The sequence below is a fragment of the Aptenodytes patagonicus genome, chromosome 6, assembly GCF_965638725.1.
Source record: "Aptenodytes patagonicus chromosome 6, bAptPat1.pri.cur, whole genome shotgun sequence".
Classification (NCBI taxonomy): domain Eukaryota; kingdom Metazoa; phylum Chordata; class Aves; order Sphenisciformes; family Spheniscidae; genus Aptenodytes; species Aptenodytes patagonicus.
The window spans coordinates 8,063,466-8,086,690 of NC_134954.1; the positions used below are offsets into that span (position 1 = coordinate 8,063,466).

General features: G+C 41.1%; 1 protein-coding gene across 1 annotated transcript; it reads right to left on the minus strand.

Moving 5' to 3' along the window:
* Window positions 1-5,371: 5,371 nt before the first annotated feature.
* Window positions 5,372-17,113, minus strand: LOC143161546 (phospholipid scramblase family member 5-like). Its single transcript, XM_076340628.1, has 7 exons — window positions 17,101-17,113; window positions 14,438-14,589; window positions 9,908-9,950; window positions 8,838-9,058; window positions 7,677-7,838; window positions 6,362-6,523; window positions 5,372-5,410 (listed from the first exon to the last, which is right to left on the minus strand). Exons 1-7 carry the CDS (start codon window positions 17,111-17,113, stop codon window positions 5,372-5,374), a joined length of 792 nt encoding a protein of 263 aa, XP_076196743.1.
* Window positions 17,114-23,225: the final 6,112 nt, after the last annotated feature.

The following is a 23,225-nucleotide window of genomic DNA, read 5'->3' on the forward strand; positions in this document are numbered from 1 at the left end:
CCCAATTAGGATAATAGGTGAGAACTCAGGAGTTCTTGTCAACATTTTTTATTACATAGTTATTTGAGGATTACACCTGGAAAGTGCTGGGTTCTTTAGAAATAAGAGCACACAAAGTGCTCACTTATCTTTAAGCATTTGAGCAGTCTCCATGCTTGTCTGCTTGCCAATATCCAGATTTTAGGAGCTATTCTGTGCCAGAGCCCATGTAATAAGAATTACACAGAACTGAACCCGCAGCCTGTGAAAGCACTGGATTTGGGTCTATACAAGATTGCCTAACTTATTTAGTCCTCGTGAATGAAGATACTAAATGGAGGAGATAGATTTAATCCATGCAATACAGTGAAGTAAATTTATTTCAAAACCAAGACTGACAAACCAGCCGTGTAAGTACCGGTGCTGCATGGCTTCACAGCTGACCCCAGGACTCCATACTGGAAACATAGTCCATCAACAGGAACTTCGTGTGTGCCTTTTCAATAATCAGTGAGACCTGAGGTTCATTGCATCAAATAGTCCTGTGTACATTAATACAGAAGGTTTAATGTGAACTCTCTAGCTTTCAAGTAGGTCTGCTGGGTATCAAGACAGATGAGGTCAGGACTCCGATTCCTGCAGCAATGCTGTAATAACTATGTTTATACTCCTTTGCCAGAAGGAAATGAAAGTGAGAATAGGGGTGAGAAGTCTCTGTATTGTTTTTGCAAAGAGAGACTGGAGAGTAAGAACTAATTGTGAATTGAGATGAATTTTCAAGGGCAATCTAGGAGGTACACAACAATGTGAGGTCACCCACAGGACTCCTTTTCACAGTGGCAGGAATTCACTGTGTCTGGGATAAAGGAGCAAACGCACTTTGGGGGCAAGTCACTGGGCACACATCAGCCTCTGTCCTTCTGACCTTTCTTTTGTAAAAGGTTAGTGGGCTTTTGTAAGCATAATACTAACAAGTACAGAAAGAAAGCAGAAAGTTGTATCTGGCCTGGACTGTCTCACTCCAAAAAGTAGGTATTAGTCTCTTAAAAATTGTTTTGTTGACTTCATTTGGAGGAAGTGAAGTAATAAAATGCTGACAAATCATGAAGAAACTGTTGTCTCATAGCAGGTGCTAATAGAGTACTTCAATAATGATTTGGCATTAAGGAAGCTATCCCTAAGAGGGAACGAGTTTAGAAAAACATCTAGGATCCCAGAAAAAAAAAATAACAAATCTCCTTTCACCGGATATGGGGTAATTTTCCCTAAGGAACTAAAGTCTTTTTTGCCCCCTAAGGGAGCCATTTTTAGGGAAGGAAAAAGCACATTTAAAAACCTAAAGTTGATCTTTGAATTAAACTAATATGTATCATTCTAACATAGAACATACTATTCTAATTGAAAAGAAATCAATACAACTAAGAAGAGAGTCAGGAGGAGGAAATTGCATATATTTTCTTTCCAAACAGGTACCACTTAGACAACTCCATTAGAAAATGTGTATTCTGGATCATTTCTAGGTTTGTCTAATGCTAAAACAAATAACCCAATTGAAACAAAGAGAGATTTTTTCAATACGCACACCAAAGTCTACAAAGAGAAGTACTTTTGCATCCACCAAATTATTAGATGACCAAAAGATCTCAGGACTTGCAGAGATGCTGTGTTGCCACTCTCTTAGAAAAAGTGGTTGACCTTCCCATGGACAAACCAGCTCCTTCCCAGGTAGTGGTATCACCTGGGTTTGTGGCACTACAGGGGGGTTCCATCCCTCTGCCCCAGGACAGCACATAGTGATGGACCATGATGACATGACATGGGGGCAAAGTTATTTTACCCATAGAAACCTTCCACATGTCTAGGGACCCCACGGCAAAGCAATCTCCTTTAGACACAGCACTTTCTGTTTCTGCAGAAGGTAGGGAATGTCCTGGGGCTGGGGCTTCTCCCCTGTCCACCTGGGGAAGCTGAAGAGATGCTCTAGGTGCAAAAAATAGCTTTTGGGCTGACCAGAAGAGCTCACTTTGTGGTAGACTGGATTCTGCCCATGCATCTACCAGATCTCATAAAGTATCGGTCACCAATAGTTCATCTGTAAGTTGCAGGCAATAAAGATAACCCAGCATCATGTGACAAAGGTTTAATATCAGACAAAGAAAATAAAATCGTCCAGTTAAGGGTAGAAATCAATTAGAGGTTAAAGGTGTGTTGATCTTCAATCAGCATCCGGGGTACAGCTTGTGATCTGTGGAAAGCTAAATATTGTAATAATGAACTGTTGCTGCCATCTACTGAACACAAGAGTTATGTACTACACAGCTTTACAATTTGGCTAGTGATCAAGTGTGAAACTATTTGCTTGGCTGGATTAAGTAGAATTTCTATTTCATTAGAAGGATCATGTATCTTTCTCAAAGATGTTCAGGACATGAATCTGCTTTAGAGAATATCTGTCCCCCTTTGGGGAATACTGAATTCTCCTTTGGAGAGCCACTCCTAGCGTGGGGGAATCGTGCGAGGTGAGATTTGTAAAGAGCATACGTAGCTCCCATAACGTGAAACACTGCTATTAATAAGAAAGAGTTACTAGTTAGAGCTGCAGGTTTTAAAAATCTTAGTACACATTAGCTTTTCTTTAGTAATATCACGCAGAACTCCATCATCGTTGCTGAGGATAAATACCTGCCCTCGTACGGCAGCTGTGGTTTAGAGGAAAGAGCTTCCAGTTGAAAAAGTGCTGGCATTGGCACTGAATTTCTACCAGGATGTTGAAGGGTGGGACCGAGGTCAAGAGGAAGTTCTAGCCAGCAAGAGCTGTCCCAGCCCCAGTGCTTTGTTTTATCCAGGGACTGAACCTGTTCCTCTATGTCTCAGAAGCTGCTGTGGGTATAAACAGAGGCGTACTCATACACGTATGCAAGCATTAGACTTAAAAAAAAAAAAAAAAAAAGTTGTACTAACACACTAAACAGCAACAAAGTCACTAAGTGCAAGAAATACAGTACTATCATCTGGTTGCAATATATAAAAAATATACGCATCTATTGCTTACCTACAAGGTATATATGTGGACACTCACAGCCAAATTCAGCCCTGCAGGTAAGTAAGACCCTATTTTGTATTGACTTCAATGGCAGTTGGACACATTTGCTTCAAAGATGTCTTTGGCTTGTTAAGGGTCCTAAGAGGGCTGGAAATTGCAGAGGAAGAGTAGCAGGTAGCAGGGGAGCCTCCTGATCTCACCTGGCACTGCATTCAGCCGGGCGTTCAGACACACACAACTCAACAACAGCGCAAGAACGTGGTTTTGCATGAGACCCAGGACTGTTGGCTACAATAATAGTCACGTTGGCATGTCACAGTGGCAAAGGGATGTAAAGAGATAAATTGCTATAAAAATCTGGCTCTCTTTCTCAATCTGCGTTAGAGTAAGTCAGGAGTGAAAGGACTGACTTTAATAGAATGACACCAACGTGAAACTAGTGAGAATAGCAAATTGGCATCAGTCTTCCGTATTCTGCAAAACTATAAATTTCCACACGAGGGAGCTTCTTGCCCACGAAGCTCACAGCTACTGCACAGGGTGCTTCCTCCTGGGAAAGGTGACGGCAGTGGTTCCCTGTGAGTTCGTAACTTCTGCGGATTGCAGCCTGATTGCGCTGCTAAGAGTCACAGCGAGAGCCAGTAAGGAAATGGTTAACAGATGATGATTGTCAGAGCTTGTTAACCACAATTATTTTCAAGACATATGTAAATCTGTATAAATACCTAAGTGTGGTATATAATCTAAAACATACTGTTTAAATCTATAAGCATTCCTGAGTTAATTTCACTACGGCAACATTAGTTGCAACTTCCTGACTTCACTGTGTTTGAATTCATATCCATGAACATTAATTTAAAATTAGTCTAAATATTTGTTGAGAATTAATCACCTGATAAATTTAGCTCTTTTTCATTTTTATGAATTATTCATTATCTCCTCTCCTTTCCGTTGATGTGTTGGTTATTTGCAAGAATTGAATTACTAGTTCATGCTAAAAAAACGCAACATTCATGGTGATTTGTAGAATCTTCCCCCTGGAAACTTGACTGGTGACTATGACAGCACTTGTTTTTACCACCAATACTGTATGGTAATGGTCTGCTTCTTGAGGGTTCATTGGAGTTTTTAAGAGAGGCATAAGCAAGTTCATACAGCAAATATTTTGCAACAAAAATTTTTCTGTTTATGTCTTGCATATATATCATGGATGTTCCTACAAAGGAAGCTTGTATTAGTAAAAGCCTGTTGGTGGGATTGTTTGGGAACAGTATGACGAGGTGTGACTGCAGGAATGAACAGCTATGTAAAACTGCTATCTGAAATAGAAAAAGCTCCTATTGCATAGTCCTATCACAGAAAATACCTGAGCTTGCCAAATGAAAAGAATAATTCTGTTCTAGGGTGGCCTCAGGCAAGGCTGAATGAAAACTTATCAACCACCAGACATTATTAAGTAAGAGGAACAAACCTTTTAAGGAAAGTCTTGAGTGGATGGGAGCAAGAATCCTTAACGCTAGACAGTTCAAATGTGAAGCGGTTTGTGCGCCTCTAGCACATAGAGGACCGTCTCTCAAACCTTATGGCCTGCATTCAATAAAAGCAGTGGAAGACCAGATGATCAGAACAGGGCTTACGTTCCCAAGTCTAGTACTGGAAGCCTAATTTCTGGCTGCCACTCATTAAACAAATCTTTACCATAAAATTAATTTACTAGCAAACATCACTTCCCTTCTTTCGACTCACTGAAACAGATAACATCTTGAATTTCCCATCGGGTGATGTCTTTATATTTGTTACTTTCAATGTCAGTGTGTTACTATTAATTAAATAACAAATCAGAAAATTACTTCTAAAATTATGAAATAGCAAAACCCCCAGAACACACCCTCATGCGGCTAGTAACTGGTACCAGCACTTGCAAAACATCAAAGGCTTCTCTAAACATAGACTTTCATCAGTGATGCTGCAAGCCTTCATCTAATCTTTCATGATTTCCCATGCAGGAACATCAAAAGAGAAAGAAGAGAATAGCACTGTTCCAAAGCAACAGTGCTCTGTGTGAACAGTATGTGCTTAGCTACAACACACATAAAATGTAAGTGGGAAATTATTATTTACATGAGACATATTTTAATAAACATCATTATTAGCTCCCTTTCTTTTCCTATAAGAAACAAGGATTTGTACAGTTCAAAATCAGGTCCAAAGCTCAAGGGATTTCTGGAAGAAAATGAAAAAGAATTAGAAAGTATCTAACGTATAAGTCTTCAAAGCAAGAAGATCAATTTATTTTCATTTTTACTTACTGAAACACATTCTGCATATTTTATTGTTTCTGTCATCTTGTTATAATCCATCCAAAGTGTTTTCAAAGAACATTAAGTCCTACAAATAAACAAACTGTGAATGGTAAGGAAGGTACAAAAATGCAACAATTGCTATTAAAAGTCCTACTTGTAGGCTTTTTTTACCTAAAGTAATTAGATAAGTCAATCGTTTTCTATTACTCTGCCACTGAGCAACAGGAGTTTTGGAGGACACAATCCAAAAATCTTAAGTATAATGAGAGTTACATTTCTAACCTAATAAAAGCAAAATATCTGAACTGCTGTTGCTATTTTAAAGCAAACACTTTCCAGTGAATAATTTAAATAGTTTTGTCCTTTAATTTTATATTCTCTGATGTAAGTATCACATATGATTTTGCAACCATTGCATGTTAATATTAACATGTTACTGTTGGCAAAAGACGTACACAGCAAATATCAATTTGCAATTCTAGAAAACATGCATCTTAACTTCATCCTTACCCCTAGCAGTGAGTATTCTCCTTTTCATACAATTCTTCTCTTATGATTATCTTCACAAGGGAATTTTTGTAGGAAATTTCATATGACCTGAAGGTCTTACATACAGCACTCGACAGAACTATTGAAGTGGCACTCACTGTTTGAAATTACCGTTAGAAATAACATAACTTTTGTTTTGGTTCATATACCTGTTCAAACACAACAGATAAGGGTTTTGGGGGAGTCTGGTAGGTTTGACATTATGCTGATATTTGATCCTGCCATGCAAGATATTGAATTATATGTGGAGTACTATTTAAACGGTTTCATAAACAAAACTGTTAGGAACCTAAAGATGCTCAGCAAATAAGAAAAAAACAAAAGCAGCCATAGAAATTAAAAGAGTTTCAGTGAACTTGTCTTTTAGGTAGCCGGTTTGGATTTCCACTGCACTTATGCCTTTGTAGGATCACAGCTGATAGCAAAGGCCCCTTTGGTCCCAGTCTGCCCACCTCTATAGGTCTACTTCTTGGGTTTGCATACTTACAATGAGGAAACAAGCACCAATCATTACTGCCTTGATTCTCACATCAAGATCTACAGGGACCTGGATCCCGAAGTTGGCAGTGTTGGTAAAGACATTGTTTACGAATCCAGACCAGTACTTGGAAATTTTGCCAATCGTTGACATCTCATTGAGAGCTTTTACCTGTACAAATAAAAAATAGGAATACACCTAAATGTAAATAAATCAAGTACACACTGATTATATCTCCATAGAATTAATGACTATGCCCCGACGCACAGAGCACGCTATAGTTGTCAGGTTTTTCTTTTATTCTTATCATTGAGGTGCTCTACTAGTGTCAGATTTGCCTTTAGGAGTGGCACACAACAAAGGGTCTCAAGTTTGGAAACATCAGCATCTTTAGAGCTGACAGAAAAGTGGAGGGAAGCAATTGTGAAAGTTTATACCGCTTTTGCTCTTCTTTCACAATGGGGTTCTTTTTTTCCTGTCTTGTGTTTCCGATATGGTCCAAGTCACAGCAGCACCATTGCTGTGGACTGCTGTCCCCTACAACTGACAGATATGTTCTCAATTATGTAGCCATCTGCATGGTCTAGTTGAAGGTGTCCCTGACCGTGGTGGGGAGATTGGAACTAGATGATCTTTAAGGTCCCTTCCAACCCAAACCATTCTATAATTCTATGATTCTCACAGTATACTGAAATTTTGGACAGTACCCACTGAAGTCTGCTGATTTGGCTAACGAGTTGATCAACACAGAAGCTCTTTTATGATTCCTTAACTAAGGCAAAGCGCTTTGTTCACACCAGAAAACTCTGTCCAGGGTTTGTTCGAGTATCTCCCATTCTCCCTCTCATCCCTTAAATATCTCGGTGGCTCCTCAGAGTTATTTTTCTCCTGATGAATGTTGTCAAATGGATGTAGATATATTGGACAGTAATCCTGCCCGTCGTTCTCAATCTGAGAGTAATGAAGGCAGCAGATTCAATGCCACAGGCTTCAAGGGACTATGTGTCAGTTAACAGTGAATGCATGTGGGATGAAACCCTGAGCCTATCAAGATCAATGTCTGAGTGCTCATGGACTGCAGAGGACCAGGACTTCACTTAGCAGCATGTTTATTTCCTTGAAGGAATTGTCACTCCTGTCCAGAAAACATCTGTAGGAATCTGAGTGTACAAGTCAGGAACTCCAATGCACATTGTTGTACTTCTGTTCCATAATTATAGCAACATACATAGTATTTTTAAGGGTAGAATAACAGGATTTTTGAGTGAGAAATTTATTCAAAGTAGTAAAACTTTAAAATTCTTAACAGTCATAAGAAACATACCTCAAAGTCAACATCTTCAAAACAGCCACAAGTTGCATATGGGCCAATTATTTTTAGTACATCTTCTTTACTTTCATTCTGTATAGTAAACTTCGGCAGAAAAGGGTCCCAGTTCTGTACAACGTACCCAGCTATTGTACCTGGTGGGGACTGAACTTCTAACTAGCAAACAAAAGAAAACAAAAAAATCTTATAAACTAATTTTATAAGTCCATAATAGTGTATTGTTTATATAATGACAAAATATTTATTTATTGAATATATATAATTTTACCAAACTGTGAACTGGGTATTACAAGGCTGTCTAATGGTGTTTTTAAATATAGTGGACAATATGAAGCTCAAAAGCTGCACCAGAAACTAACATCTTACATATAATATAAGATTTGATAAAAGCCGTACGCTGTGAGAAGTTTTTGTTACTGTAATCAGTGAGTATCCTATAAGCTTTTGTACACAGTAGCCGTGCTACCAAAGGACCTTTTTTTTTTTTTTTAAACCCTGATGCAGTACTGAAGAAGTAGGGAAATGAATTAACCTATAAAACATTTTCGTAAAACAAGAAAGATGTCTGAATAAAGGAGAGTCAAAAATAAGGAGAAAAGATCTGATACTCTGTAGGATCTGCATTTTTCAGTCAAAGCAGCTTATTTCCAAGTTCTACCATTTCCCAGAGATATATGGCCTTGAGGAGGCAGAGCCACGGAGCGAAGCGTCGGCCTCCTCGGCGAGCTGCTTCCCAGTCGTACCCACACGCACTAGTGGCCTCCAGGGATTTTCCATCCTTCACACTCCGGGAGTACGGTGGGTGATTTCCATCCGTATCACTAACGGACGTTAGTCTGTGTCAGGGCAAGCAGCGTTTTGGGGTGTTGTGTTACCTGACTGGAGAGACGTCTGTACCGTCAGACACAGAAGCTGTATTTGGGACGTCAGGAAAGTAAGGTCCCGTGAAAGGGAGGAGGCACGCTGGGAACGTAGCTCGTACAAGGGCCTTGTTTATCAATAGTTACTTCTAAACGAAGGCCTCCACGCAGTCCCCGGGACGAGAGGTGGGTGTGAACTCCTTCCTGCCACCCTCGCAGAGGTCGCACGGGGCTTCGTTAACGCTGTGCACATACAGCGAGGTGCTCGGACAAAGGGCAGTTGGGATTCGCTCACCTCTTGCAGGAAGCAGGGGAACCAGCAGCTGTTGCACCTCAAGGGTCTGTTCACTGTAATCACTTCTCGGCCCGTGGTATCGGTAATCCTTATGGTGAAAGACCTTAGAGGCGAACACAAGTTACGATCAAAGCAATCATTTTCTTCTACTGCAAAGTAAACTCTTTGTCCCAAGTGGTTTTTTATCTCGTATTTGCTGGAGGTCTCTGTGCCAAGTATGGCTAATAAAGCAAAACAAGTAGAACATTACCTTAGTAAAATGTTAGTATATATATATATTAGCATATATTCTAAAAATCTACGGAACAGAGACAGTTTAAAAAATTGTTTTGAAATAATGACACAAACAAAATATACAATTATAAGGAAATAATAATGTCAGGTCTGTATTTTGAAGGAACGTTTAGTTCAAAGACTTCAATTTGCTGTACGCTAAAGTACATATCACAGAACAGAATTCAGATCCTGAGTTTTGGTTTGGGCTTTTTCTTACTTTATCATCTGTGAAAAGTAACAATATGAGGCTGTCCCACTTCAGTGACAAAACTTTCACCCAGCAAGGTATCCAAGAATCAGGCCAAAAACACTTTGAATGGGAGAAATACGTTGAAAAATGTTTTACTTGCAGAACTTAATACTTGTTCAGTACTTTGAAATTCCGAGGAACTATGTAAATAGAAATTCTTACGCTTCATTTTGTGTCTTCTGACCTTCCTTTCTTTATTTGCTTTGTTTCTTGTAGCATGTTAATTATTGCTAAAGACAATAAATTTTTCCATGGATTGGAAAGATGGTTAAACTTTAAGAACTTTGAGAGGGAGGTGTCTGAGGGAGAGAATTTAGGACTGGTATAAAGATTACTCACTGTAATCTTTCTCTCCTTGTTGGTTTGCTGCGGAACAGGCATAAAGAAAGTGAGCTTTCACCACACTAACACCACATTACAGGCCTGACGCAAGGTCAGCAGGAGGCTTCGCAATGACTTCAACAAGTTGGGGGCAAGACTTGGAAGCCTTTTGGAAACATCTGTGTACCAGCACAGTTAAAGAGTGGCAAGGGTTGCACCATACCTTCAAGAAGCTCCACTTGCTGATGAATAATTATCCGGTCCAGCTGTTTAAAAAAAAAAAAATAAACAAACAAGATGGTGGGTGTTGGAAAGTTCTGGGCCTGCCAGTGATCACCTGCCTATTTTTATTGCTCATCTCCCTGTTATTAGGATTTCTTTCCTTTCAGAGGTGCGCAAGCTGGGTGCCTGAGGCCTATCTCAAGTCACACTTTAGACATCTCTCTGAAATGATGACTGAGGAGTGCGACATTGGGTGCTGTGGTCACATAATTCACCCACACGTTTGAAGAAAAATAATCTTCGCTGGGGGAATGAGGAAGACAACAGCAACAGAAAGATGTATGGGAGAAGGAGGACCCACTTCTCACTCCTGTTCCTCCCTCCTGGCCTTGGCAGAGGGGAAGCCCCTTACCCCAAAGCTAAGGTTAGTGCTGGGCATCATGGCAGTGCAGGAGTGAATGAGTTTGGGCTCAAGCTCAAAACGTGCTGTAGCCACATCCCAAAGGGCCCCGCTGGAGCAGCCCAGCAGGGCTATCAGATGATGCCAATGACGGCACACACGAGCTTTAATGCTCTGATCTCAGCCAACGGGAGTTCTGCACCCTAAATCTGGCAAACGGTCACGCCAGGGTGCCAGAATGAGCAAAACAACAGCTCCCCAGAGAAACCCTTGGCTGGCTGAAACTGTCTTCCCCTGTGAGCTGGTTACAAATGCAGGAGAAAAGTTGTTTGCCATGATACCCAGCTTTGCTGTGCGTATCGTCCCTCTGACATTATTCTTTTTTAGAGAACAGTCATTAGTATTATAAAACCAGCAAGACTTAATTTCAGTCTACCTTTAAGTTTTATGTGAGTTTTTATGTCTGTTTTATGTGATAGTTTAGGCTTTGCTAATCTCTTTTCCTTAAATTCCTGATGGGCAAATGCTTGGCACAGGATTTTGCCGTTACTCACAGCTGCAGACAGAAAGCACACAGCGACCTTCTGAGACCAGCATGTCACAGCTCTCCAGCATCTGTATATTTTACAATTGATAAACCTTGCCTGGTACGTATTCAAACTGTTGCAGCCATTTGTCAATTCTAGTCACCTCCTGCAGCTAGTTCAGGCTGCAAAGAAAAGCTGGTAAAAAAGAAACTTCTTTATCCCTTTCATTAATCTCTGAAATGTGCATGCCAGTAATTGAAATAATAAAAAATATTTGGACTTAAAAATTTTCTCCCAAGAACCTTTGCTGTTTATTGTTTAGGTTTCATGAGAGATGTGAGCTCTTGGAGTTAGCTCATGGGAAGTGCTCTGCTGATGAAAAAATAATAAACAAGTTAAAGATCGTAAGGCTATTTTAATATTTTAGTATTGATTTTAATATGGATTTCTTTGCCCCACATAGACTCTCACAGGGAAGAGAAAATTAATGGGCCTGAACTGCTAAAAGCTTTGAGTGATTTTGGTCTGTGTCTTGGTTTATTGTGAACAATGTATAAACAATGTTGAGACAACGTGGCAGTACCACTTGCTAGGCTTGTTTTGCCTTTCCCTGGTTTCTGCAAGGCAGCTATTCTGATGCATCTTTTATTGGGGTACTCGTGGATTAAGGGAATTCTGCACTTGCGTTTGAAAGCATCTAAAGCCCATTGGTTTACGAGGGTCTGCGTCCTCTTGAGCTCAGATGTGTTAAAATTCCTTCTACACAGCTAATTCTCAGCATTCAGTTTTGTGGGCATTAAATTTACATCTGATCAGTCTAAGCAAGTATAAACTAAGAAGCTTCTTACAAAATTAGTTAAGCCTGAATGGTGGCACAACGCCGTTGAGCTACTTGGAAAATTCTTCTCTGAGGTCTCGTCTGTCTATTCCTGCTATGGGCACAGGTTCCCTCGATTTTTGTGATGGGCACTGGCCAATTCCTCGAACTGTGGCTGTGATCTGGAAGATAATAATGAGGTTTGGGTAACCTGTTTTGTAGGAAATTGTGTAGGGCGTCATTCTTGTGATGATAGAAAGCGTGGTATCAGTTTGTCAGGGCAGAAGCAGTTTATTGCCCTTCTCTGGTGCACCTTGAACTGCCGAGTGAATCGCTCCTCAGCCTGACTGACTCCAGGTATGTCAAATATTGCTGTCTGACCTTAACGTACATGACAGATATTTTCTTTTCCTCTCATCCGACACTATACGCTGTGTCCTTGAGTTGCTGTTTAGAGTAAGACTGTAGGGATCTCTCTGAGATTCACTAAAGTTGGATCCTTGTTTCAGAGTCAAACACATCATGCTCTTATTAAGAAATATATTCAGCTTTCTCCAATCTATCCAGCTATCTTCCCTGCTCCTGCTGGAGGTAATCCCCGCACCTAATTTCTATTTTTTATCCTGTATTTATTCATAACCACTTTCTATACAATCTTTTTTCTGGTAATATCATTCTATAAATTAAATGTCTGTTTTTCCCACAGGGTGTTTACTCTTCTAGGGGTGAGAGCTTTCACAGTCCCCTCTCTGGTAGCATTTTGTTAGTCTAAAGATGAAACACTCACAGTCTTGTTTTAACGCAGGTTCTCTATTCCCCATGTCCTTCCAGTAGTACCTGTCTGTGCCTATTTCAATTTGGACCCACCTTTCCCCAATACACACACAACCAGAAGGGTACACAGTATTCCAGTCTTCCCAATGGCATCAGAAATTCCCAGTTCTGCTAAAAACATCTTCATTCACTTGAGAATTTCATTACGTGAAAATCTTAGTCCATCAGGATGAATCCCAAGGGATCACCCTGGCAGCTGTGAATCCCACATTCATTCTGCAGGCAGCCCTCTCCCTGCTGGTCGGATCTCCTTTCTGCTACGATCTATCCTGTATGAGCTTGTTTCATTAGTCACACAGCCAGTACGACTTCAGCATCGCACACCAAAATGTTCTGCAACGCATGGAAACTCTAGCTGTGGGTATATGCCAATAATCAGCATTGCACACATGCTTTCCACTTTTCAGACTGCAGAGAAAGTTGAAAATAATTAGCGAGGGCTGCAGCACAGACACATGGTTATTGGGCCGAGAACAAGCATGAGTGGAGTCTGGAGTTCTAGTTATAGTTCTGACAGCCACTTGCTCTTTTGTCTTTATGTCAGATGTAAAGCTTCTATAAAATGGAGTAATAAAATTTGCTTGCCCACATTGTATGGGTAAATCTGAGGTATAATTCATGTTCGTACGGGAGACTGAATATGTAACCTGCCAAGTATTTACTATCACAATCACTTTCAGACTAAAAAATGTAGCTCCCACAGTCTGTGAGCAAATGCTCATGTAATTGACAACACATATCATTTTGTGCATGGGCACCATGAAATGAAAATCGTAACTCCACATGAAAGATTGTTTCTGAAGGGTCTCCCAGTTTCATTAGCTATCTAGGTAACTTAGCTCCAAATATAAAATACATTCAATTTCTGCTTCTGTACAAAACTACTAGAAATGTATATCTAAAATACAGACCTCGAGTGAAATAAACATTTCCCAGCACCACCAAAATGCAAACACAGCAGAAGCGTGTGTATCAGCATCACAACCGGACTACGCTGGGGGCCTGATTCTGTCCCTGCCCATACCAGGCAGGGTGTATGAAGTGTTACTCAGCATATGTAAGAGTGGCAGAATCCAGCCACATGTGAAATGCAAACTGGAGTCAGTGTCAAAGCGGTAGCAGGGAGTGACCCTCCCAGTAAAAAAATGCAGGAAGAGGTTAAACTTGTGGAGCAGACCTGCACACCATCACTGGTCTGAGCTCCAGGAGCTGAGAGGTTTGACAGAGCGAGATGGACAGCCGCACGTTTAGCAGTAGGACTGAGAAGAATTTAGCATTCCCTTTCCCTCCCCTGCCTGTGACCTACTTGTCCACTTCCATTTCCAGGCATTTCCCTCTCTTCGGGCGCTAGTGCTTTCCTGCCCCGGGACCCAACACAGAGCGGGTGCGGGTTTGTAGCCACCCAGGCTTATGCTCACAAAGTTGTCTCCCTGGGAGCTTGCCTCCCCAGGACCTTACCTCTAACCTGGAGAGCACTGTCCTTGGCAGAAGGAGCTTGCTCAGAAGACCTTCGTGTTCCTCAAAGGATGGGTTATAAGGAGGTGACAATTCCTTCACACACTGCCTGTTTCAGTCTTTCTGAGGCCAGCTGGAGTTTGATAGCCATTTCCCTGAGGGTGAGCTCTTAAGGAGCTGGAAGGAAACTGGGGGAACAATGAGAGGGGTAATACTGTGACCTAGAAAAAGTCCTAAAGGGAAGAAAACCATGGTTTTGGTGCAAGGAGAGCTGCATGCACAACAAATGGATTTCTATAAAAATGAATGGCTGCAATGAAGGAAGGTACTGTCATTCCTACGCTCCTTATTTCACAGTAGTATCAAACAACAAAAAAGCCTCTCCATCTCCACCTGCCCCTCCCCCAAGGAAAAAACCCAAACAACCCCATCCCCCAAGGTATCAAAGAAGTCTACAAGGAAAACAAAACAATTCTAACATTTGGAAAGATTCAGGACCTGGTTCAGGTACTCCAGACCAGGTGGCAAGTTATGAGTGTGTGATGTTTGCTTCCAGAGACTTCTTGGTTCAACAGGTTTATTCTGTTCAGGAAGGTCAGAAGAACCAGGGAGGTAATCGTTAAAGATTGGGTTGGTTTGTCCCTGAGATTCTGCAGGAAAAGAAGAAAAAAATCAGAAATTAACAGGGCCAAACAACAGCTAGCTACTTGGATCAAAACTGGAACAATAATGTCACATTCTGCCTGTGACTATATCAGCATTTTAGTTCAGATCAGGAGTGAGGATCTGAAACGAATCTCCTGATGATCCCACACTTCAAGCACTCTGAGTCACTTTATAAAGCAGTCTTAGAGTATGCAAAGTGGAATCACCGTAGATGAAGCTAAACCAGGAGATGAGGTCTCGGAGGGCACCTAATCCGCTCTGACAGCTCGCGAGCAGTGGCCACAAGCTCCTCAGCACAGGCTGCTCAGCCCTGCTCCCCACGTGCTGCCCTGCGTGCTAATGTACACCAAGCTGCTGAGGGCTTGCTTCTAACAAGATGCTTTCTAGCATCTTGAGGGCATGCATATTTTCTCTTAATTAGAGATAACCTTTCCAGGGATCTCAAATTCCCCAAGCTGGATGTTACAACCCTGGTATCAAAGTCTGCACAGCCTTCTACAGCGTATTACTCATTATTATCTTAATGAAAAGATCAGATATCGTTAAGCTGTGTTTTCTGGTTTGCTGTTGGTTACCTCGGCTAGTGCTGCGAAGGTAACGAGAGTATTTACTGTTACAGGCACCTGTATGCCCACACGCCTTCAGAGGCACAGGCACCGTCTCCCACAGTGCAGTGATCACCTTAGCCGTTTGAGCCTCAACAAACTCCTACTGGTTTTGCTACGAGCAGCTTTCCACAGCCTTCAGTAACACTGGCTCTGCCGGAACAAGAAAGAGCAAGCTGAAGCTCTCCACAGATAAATGGCAAATCCTCGTATTAAGCTGAGCCCCTGCACTTCGGCAGTAAAGCAGTCCCCAAACTGATCATTTTTATATCATGTGTGACAATACTTAGGCACGATGGGGTTTGAGGTCCAGGAGGAATTTTGGCTCTAAGTCTGAAGCTCTCTTTTGCTGTTGTGGGTTTAAATGAGATCCTTTAGCATTATTTGAACTCGCTGTGGCTGATACATCGTTTAATCATATTTTGATCTTAATTTGTCGTTGCAGCCACTGCTTCCTGTCAAAGTCTGAGACCACAGGAAGAATAAGTAACCCCTTTGAATTTGAAGCTGGCTTTTAAAAATGTATAGCTGGGTAATAAATATTTTATATGCTCTTCTGCATCATTTTACCTCACAGGGTTCTGTTACTGCCGTAACTCTTGTTGTTACATGAAATGCCATGAAGTGGCCGAGCGTTAGTGTTATTCTCGAATAATAAAGAGAAAAAAAGACAACAAATTGCAGTTCTACCTGTCAAATTTTAAGCTATACAAAAATCAAACAGAAAATACATTAAATATTGATGACAATCCAAGCTACTCTGACACTTTGTCTATTCTTGTGGATGTTTCCCATTTCATTTATGGTATGGGAAAACTTAAAAGTTACCATATGATACAGTAAGCATACTGTACAAATGTAATTTGTAGAGTTACTTGTTCCTAAAAGAGGTATATTACCAAGTTCCTTCATTATGAAAACCATATTACACAACATGACTATTTTGCTGCTTCTGTTAACTGCCATGCATTAAAAATATACAAAACCAGATCTTTTATATGGCCAAAGATAAGTAAAATTAAAAAAAAGTATATTGCAAGAGTACAACGATGCTGTAAAACCTGCTTGCTGCTGTATGCCTTTTAGTGCTGTAAATGCAGAATGTCTTGAGTATTTTGGGGGCAAAAAAAAGGGGTAAACGTTTGGCAAACATAAATAGACATTGCTGAAACTCCCTGGGCCAGCATCTGCCTCTGTACGTCACAACAGAGTGACCTCTGTGGAGTTGCATTCATTAAGAAAAAACAGATTTGTGTCCTTCTACTTAGTTTAAGTATTTGAAAGCATGGAGAAAATGATTTAGAAGGCTGGTTAGATCAGCGTGCTGCAATGTTTGCCTATAGCCCTGAGCACCCAACTGGCTGCTGCTAAAAGACAATACGTGACAAAGATTAACCCAGATAGGAGTAATCTGATTAAATTCAGTTATTCTTCAGATATTTATTTTCCCTATGTGGTTATCAGGACTCTGGCCAGTTTTGAAAGTGAAAAGCATTTGCTGATTTGGTATTTTAGTGGAATAGGAATAATAAGTGGAATAGGAAAGAAGTGTGCAGAAATAGTGGTACCCTTGGCTCAGTACCTGCCCTTCCCACACATTCTGTACCGACAGCTTTAAGCGCAAAGATACAAACACTAAATTTTCTGATTGAATGCGGATGCTAACATTTTGTAACATATTTTATTCAAATAACATTCTAGTATAGATTTTGGGCTCCTTAGGAGCCTCTTGAATGCTGAAAAATTAAAGGAAGCCAAAACAACTGTGCTTTGGCTGTTGTGGTTTTAGCCTGAAACTCTCATTTCATCAGACTGCTGATTGCTGGAAACGTACAAGACTGTACTTTTCTGTAAACATGATCTAAAAATACAGACTATAGATGCACTTACCTTGAGAGGCCATGAAGCTTCCTGAGTTACTTCTTCAAAGGAAGCCAGGTTAAAAGAAAAGGCTTTTCTTGTTGCAGCAAAGAAAAAAAAGAGCACAGCATGCACAAAACTTCAGAAGGTGTCTGTCTACTTCATATCAGCTTACAAAGAACTGGAGGAAATGTATTGCCTTTCTCATGTTCCAGAACACTGCATTTCATGTCGATGGACAACAGGGGGAGATGATGCTAACAAACAAGAAAAACATTATTCATTTCAAGTCGTTTGCACCAATGGAAAGAGGGAAAAGTGTTTTGTGAACACAAAGAGGAAAAACTTCAGTGTACCCACTGGCTAACTGAATACATTAGACCTAAAATTCTGCTTTATAATGTATGTATATATTCTGAGACTACAAAAATTCTATCTTTATAATTCAATATTTATGTTTCCATTTCTTCAGGGTATCCAGTAAAGACAGAGGAGCTAATTACCTGCATTTCCCTACGGCTGGCCCCCAGTCAACATTTCCCATGCACAGAGCAGGAAAAGCTACCTTGGATTTCTCACTGTATTCCATCCGCGTAGCATCAGCCTCCCCCACAAGGGATGCCATGCCTGCACCCAGACCCAGAAAATGATCCTGCACCCCCCACTCCCGCTCACACACACCCCCATGCAGGGCTCTACTGATCTGTATGAGGTGTTTAAACTGGATTTGGAGAATTAAAACAGATCGGCTGTGCTTTGCTCCAGACAAGCACCATCCATACCAAAACGTAACACACCTGCATTGCACTGAGAGGAAAGGAGGAGGAGCAGGGAGAGTAACCTTGACTTACCAGCTCATATTTCTGCCTTAAGTGCCCAAGTCGCCATGGAGATCATCACGCACATACGATCTGCAGTCAGATATGATGCATGGCCGCAAAAATGGCAGAGCCTATGCACAGAGCCCGGTGGAGCAGAGTGAGGTGTTGGGGACCAGTTTCTGTTCCCTCTGCTACTGCAAGTCCTGCTGATTTGAAACGGTCTGTAGGAGCATGTCCGAGCAGATTTAATTCCAGAGTTTACAGTTCAGGAAGATGCTGATGAGGATCTCTGAAGGAAGAATACAGAAAACCCCTCAAAAAAAAAAAAAAAAAACGGAAGCTGATTTTTATTAACTATATTAGTCCATGCAAAGGCCCCAGGTCTACCTATGGACCATGTAAAAATTTGGCCATGCGAAACTTCCCGGGAGTTTATTATTGCCCACTGGAGAAGTCCCTGGGTGCAGTGGCAGCACAGCCCAACCCAGCAGCCGGTCCCTGTTGTGCTCACTCCTGGAAACACCATGTGAAGGGAGAAGGCAGCCCACGGACAAAAACTTTAATGCCCATTTTTCAGCAACCAAACAAATCCTTCTGGGCTGGGAAGAAGTTTGACATCACTGGAAATAAAGATTAAGAATGACTAAAAGTTTTTGCTTCCTTTCTTCCCGTCAAAGATGTGTTTCTTTGGAGCAGGGGATCTAACCTGGAGAGCAGACACAAAGCCTGAACAAAGAAGAAAAGAGGAAAGGAAAAACTCTGGATAAATATAGTAAACCTAACTTTGAAAATGACGGATGACAGATGAGATAGCAACCACCTGCCTTTAAAAATGAATAAAGACTTACTTTAGCTCCCAGAAAACCAAACCAAAGAAAAATTCCCAATAATTCTGTCAATGCATAAAGCAAGTGTGGTACATTAAGAAAGGTGCCTAAAATAGACAAAACACACTAAAAATATATATGCTGCAAGAAGACGTTTCAAGCATTTAAAAACCATTTTTGAGAAGTCCAAGCAGCTCGCTTGCTGACCCGGAGGAACACACGGACACCGACGCAGCCTGTCTGTGCTGTACTCAGTACCTGTAACAGGGGACCAGTCCCAGTCATCCCCGCAGCGTTTGCGGGCTCGGGGACAGGACAGCCTGCTGGTGCTGGGAGCCGCTGGCGCCGTGGCACGGGCTCCCGGGCAAGAGCCGCCGCGGTGGCACAGGCAGGTCCACCCGTCTGCAGGAGCCAGGTTTCATTATCCTGCCGCTCATGAAATAAACATTTCCCTGAAGCAGTTCTGCCCCAAAGAACTAATTTTCTGGCATTATTTACAAAATTGCAGTAAATAGGTTATAGAAAGATATAAAACTTGGCTTGAAGTACATTTTATGTTTTTCCATTTCTTTCACAAATTTCCATATCTTTTACAATGTCCCCTCTTACCCTACTCTTATTGTTTTATTCCGAAGCAATAATTTTAGTAGATTATATCAATAGGTTTCTGCGGGATTTGTAAACAATAGTCTTGCACTGGCATAGGTCCTTACAAGTAAAACTATATATTTAATAATTTATTTAATCTGAATTTTTGGTGCTTTTTTATTCTTTTTTTTTTTTTTAAATAAAAACTCACATATCAGTCAAAATCTGCTCCAGCCATGATTAGAAGCAGCCTCACTAAGGACTTCAGGAACAGAAGGCTTAATCATATTTATCCAGGCACAAATGCAGCCATGCTTTGGAGCCATCTAGAAACGCACAGGAAAAACTACTCAAGAAATCAGGACAAACATTTAAAGAATTGCGTACAGCTATTTCTAGCCAAGTCCTAAGGACTGCAGGAAGCAGAGCGGCAGCACCCAAAGGGGAATTCTGCCAAGACACCGAGCTCGCTGCCTCTGCCCCTTGCAGAAGGCTCTGGGGGATCACTGCCTACATTTACTCTATCGTTAGAGGTCTGAGCACTATAATAGATTATACTTCCTTCCTCTGTGTGAATGTGCTGGACATCTGTAACACATTCACGGGTATTTTTAAAAAAAAAAAAAAAAGAAACTGTGTGCGCGTACATGTATTCCCTCTACCTGTAAAATATACTTGTTCCATCCCATGCTGTAAAGCTTATAAAAATTGATGGGCAAATCCTCAGAAGGCGCAAGTTAGCATGGATCCATAAAATCAATGAGACTATTCCGATCAGGGCAAGCAGTGCTTGGCTGGAGGAGTTTATACATCTAGAACCTTCCTTTTTTCCTTAAAGAAAAGTTACATTGCATCTTTTCTATAACTGCCACTTCTCCAACAGCACAGGGATCCATCCCCGCTAAGCCGATATGCAAACACCACTGCGGTTAACGGTTAGTACACAAACTACTGCAGCCTGTAGGAAACCTATCCATGGACTAAGACATCATTGTCCCAGACAGCACAGAGGCAAAACACAGATTTTCCTCCAGAAAGCATGTAGTAATAGCCAACCAGGTGGATCAACAGAGCAAAAATACCTTATGGCTCAGCACAGGTGCTGCTTTTCTGGAGCCTAATCACGCTTCTATTTTCTACTGGCACCACAGCCGGAGTATGGCAATGGTTTCACAAAAACCACCTTCACTAGCAGTCAGAGGTGCCAAGAGAAAAACAGGAGACAGCAACAAATTTCAAAGTATTAGGAAAAGCTGTTTGATTTCTTGTCCTGCTCCCTGCTGCTCGGAAAACTGCCCTATAAACCTGGTGCAAGATATTTGCCCTTGTACTCAACGGGGAAAAGGCGACACTGCCCTTTCCCCACTGTATCACTATCGGCTCCCCCAGGTAAGCAGGAACTGCCTCTCCCCTTGTCCCCACAGTCTAGACAAGTTCAGGCAAGAGAGCTCAGCTCCTCCCCACCTGCCTTTACTGAGGTCCAAGCAGCTAGGGATGCGCTGTGCCATCCAGCAGGCAGGTTAAGGAGAACATGCAGGCACCATGAAATGCACCCGAAACCTCACCGAGCAATGCCTGAGCTTCCCTGCTGCTAAGAGGGGTGATCGCTAGTGCCCGTTTCTATTTTAAATTTCCTTTCCTCAAAATATCAGTTGTCACCAGCATTAAAATATGTTGTTATTGTCAATTTTTTAATAGGAAATTATATAGCCTTCTCCCCTTTCCTAGACTTGCTTTTAGTACAGGGAGAAATGCTGAGCATGAGCATAAGTATCAGACCGTGATCCTGTGCAATAAGAAGCTCCAAGTTATATATTTTTACCCCGTATTGCTTTCTGCACTGGGGGGAAAAAATAAAATCAATCTCTTAAATCAGCTACTGTCTAGTATGGATCTCACCTTGAACTTTGGTTTGTGAGGCGTCTTGCTTCAGCTCGTGTCTACAGTAACTCCTCCCCTCCGAAGACGTCTGCAATCATCTTGAAATACTGCAGCCAGCACCCCGGCATCGGCAGCGCTGACCGGCTGGCTCGCCAGTCAATTCCCGTGCTGACAGCGCACGTACCGCACACGGCACTGCGGAACAGGCTTCTCATTTGTCTGTCGATGGTAGGTTTACCATAGCTATTCCACAAGGTGACTGTTGTGCATGAATTAATAGAAAAATACAACCTTTAAAATAACAACTCTTCAGCAAATCTGCTCTTTATTTTGCATTTAACTGAACTGGGAGAAATGGGATCAAAATAGCAATCTTAAAATGATTGTGTAAGAAAAGATCAAGAAAGAAACCTTTCAAGCACTTGCATTTAGAAACGGTACATGGGTACTGAATATGTATCAGAAATTTTAACGCTACTCCCAGCAAGTATTGATATGGGTCAGAGCCTAAATATAGATGTCAGCAAAATATAGCAATCAACTGGAAATTCATAAACTAGCTTCCATACCCAATTTTGACACGGTAGATAGAGAAGGATTTTGGGGGTTTTTGTTTGGTTGGTTGTTTTTTTGGGGAGGGGGTGTTTGGGTTTGGGTTTTGTCAGGGTTTTTTTTGGGGGGTGGGTTTTTGTTGTGTTGGGGTTTTGTTTGTTGTTTTTTTTTTTTTTAAATCACCTGTAAAGTCTTGTTCTCATGAAAATACAGCACGGGGAGGGGCTGTGGGCACTGCCGGTGAGCACTGCCTCACACCCACTCTGGTTTCCTAGCAGTTCTGAAACAGCTGCGTGAAATGATTGGTCCAAAATACTGAATTCAACCCCAGACCCAAATATCTCCATTTGAATCCTATTAAACAGGTTTTAGGACAAAAGCAGAGGAAGTGTGACCGTGAAGAGGTTGATTTATGTAAGCAGACCAATGGGATTTAAGCAAAAATAAGGCCAGAAAGGAGCAGTGTGCAAGACCTGAATGTATCTTGCACCAAACCATGTACCTAACCTTCTCTTTGCTCATGAAGAAATTTTGAAACCTCTGAGTGAATTTTGAACACTCTGAGGGAAATTTTTTAAATCTACCCTGAAGCTATTCTGCTCCAGGTAAATATCCTTTAATATTCATTAGGTTTGAGTGTCAGAGAGAATAGCTTTATAGCTCTGTGGCAAGAGCACTCTGGAGGTACATATGAAGTTCACTGCTTCAACTGTGTATTGGAAACAAAGACATTTCATGCCTCTTTTCTGCTTATTTTAGTAAACAGTATTGTGATTAATCTATTTTGAGAAGCTGAAGTGAATTTTACCTGATTATTTTTTTTTTTATTTTGGCTTGAAACCGTTTGCCAAGTTCAACTGAAATTCACGAACCATCTCAACTTCTTTTTGCTTATTAAACACAGACTCAACAGTAAGACAACTGCGTCTTGGCCTTCCTTACATGTAACCAAATCCCTCTGAACACTTCTCAGGCTGAAAGCAAACAGTAGGCATTCTTCGTGGGAAGTCATAAGCTTTCACAAGACTAACCAAACTGTAACTGCTCAGCAGCCTCTAACAATTAGATCTAGTGCTTGTCTCTAATTAAATTTTACCCATTTAACCCATTGATAAAATGAGATAAAGTACTCAAACAACATACACTGGTATATTAATAAGATTATTTCTGTCTTCTAGTATATTGAATGACAGAAGTTTTGGATACAAATGCAATTAACACTCTTGGTGATGATGCAGAATTTCTTTGCTGGCCTTGAAAATTCATTAAGTACAATTAGAACAATTGTGTTTTGCTGTAGAAGAAAAACTAATACTTCTCTCATACCTACCTCTCCTTTTCCCTTTGTCTACACTATGAAACATCTAAATTGGAAGAAAGTGTACTGGGAAGTCAGAGTATTAGAAAACACTGAGTATATTTTAGGTGCTTTTCCTTCTGTAAAAAGGACTTAAATTGAAATCAACATTTGCATCAACTGTCTGAT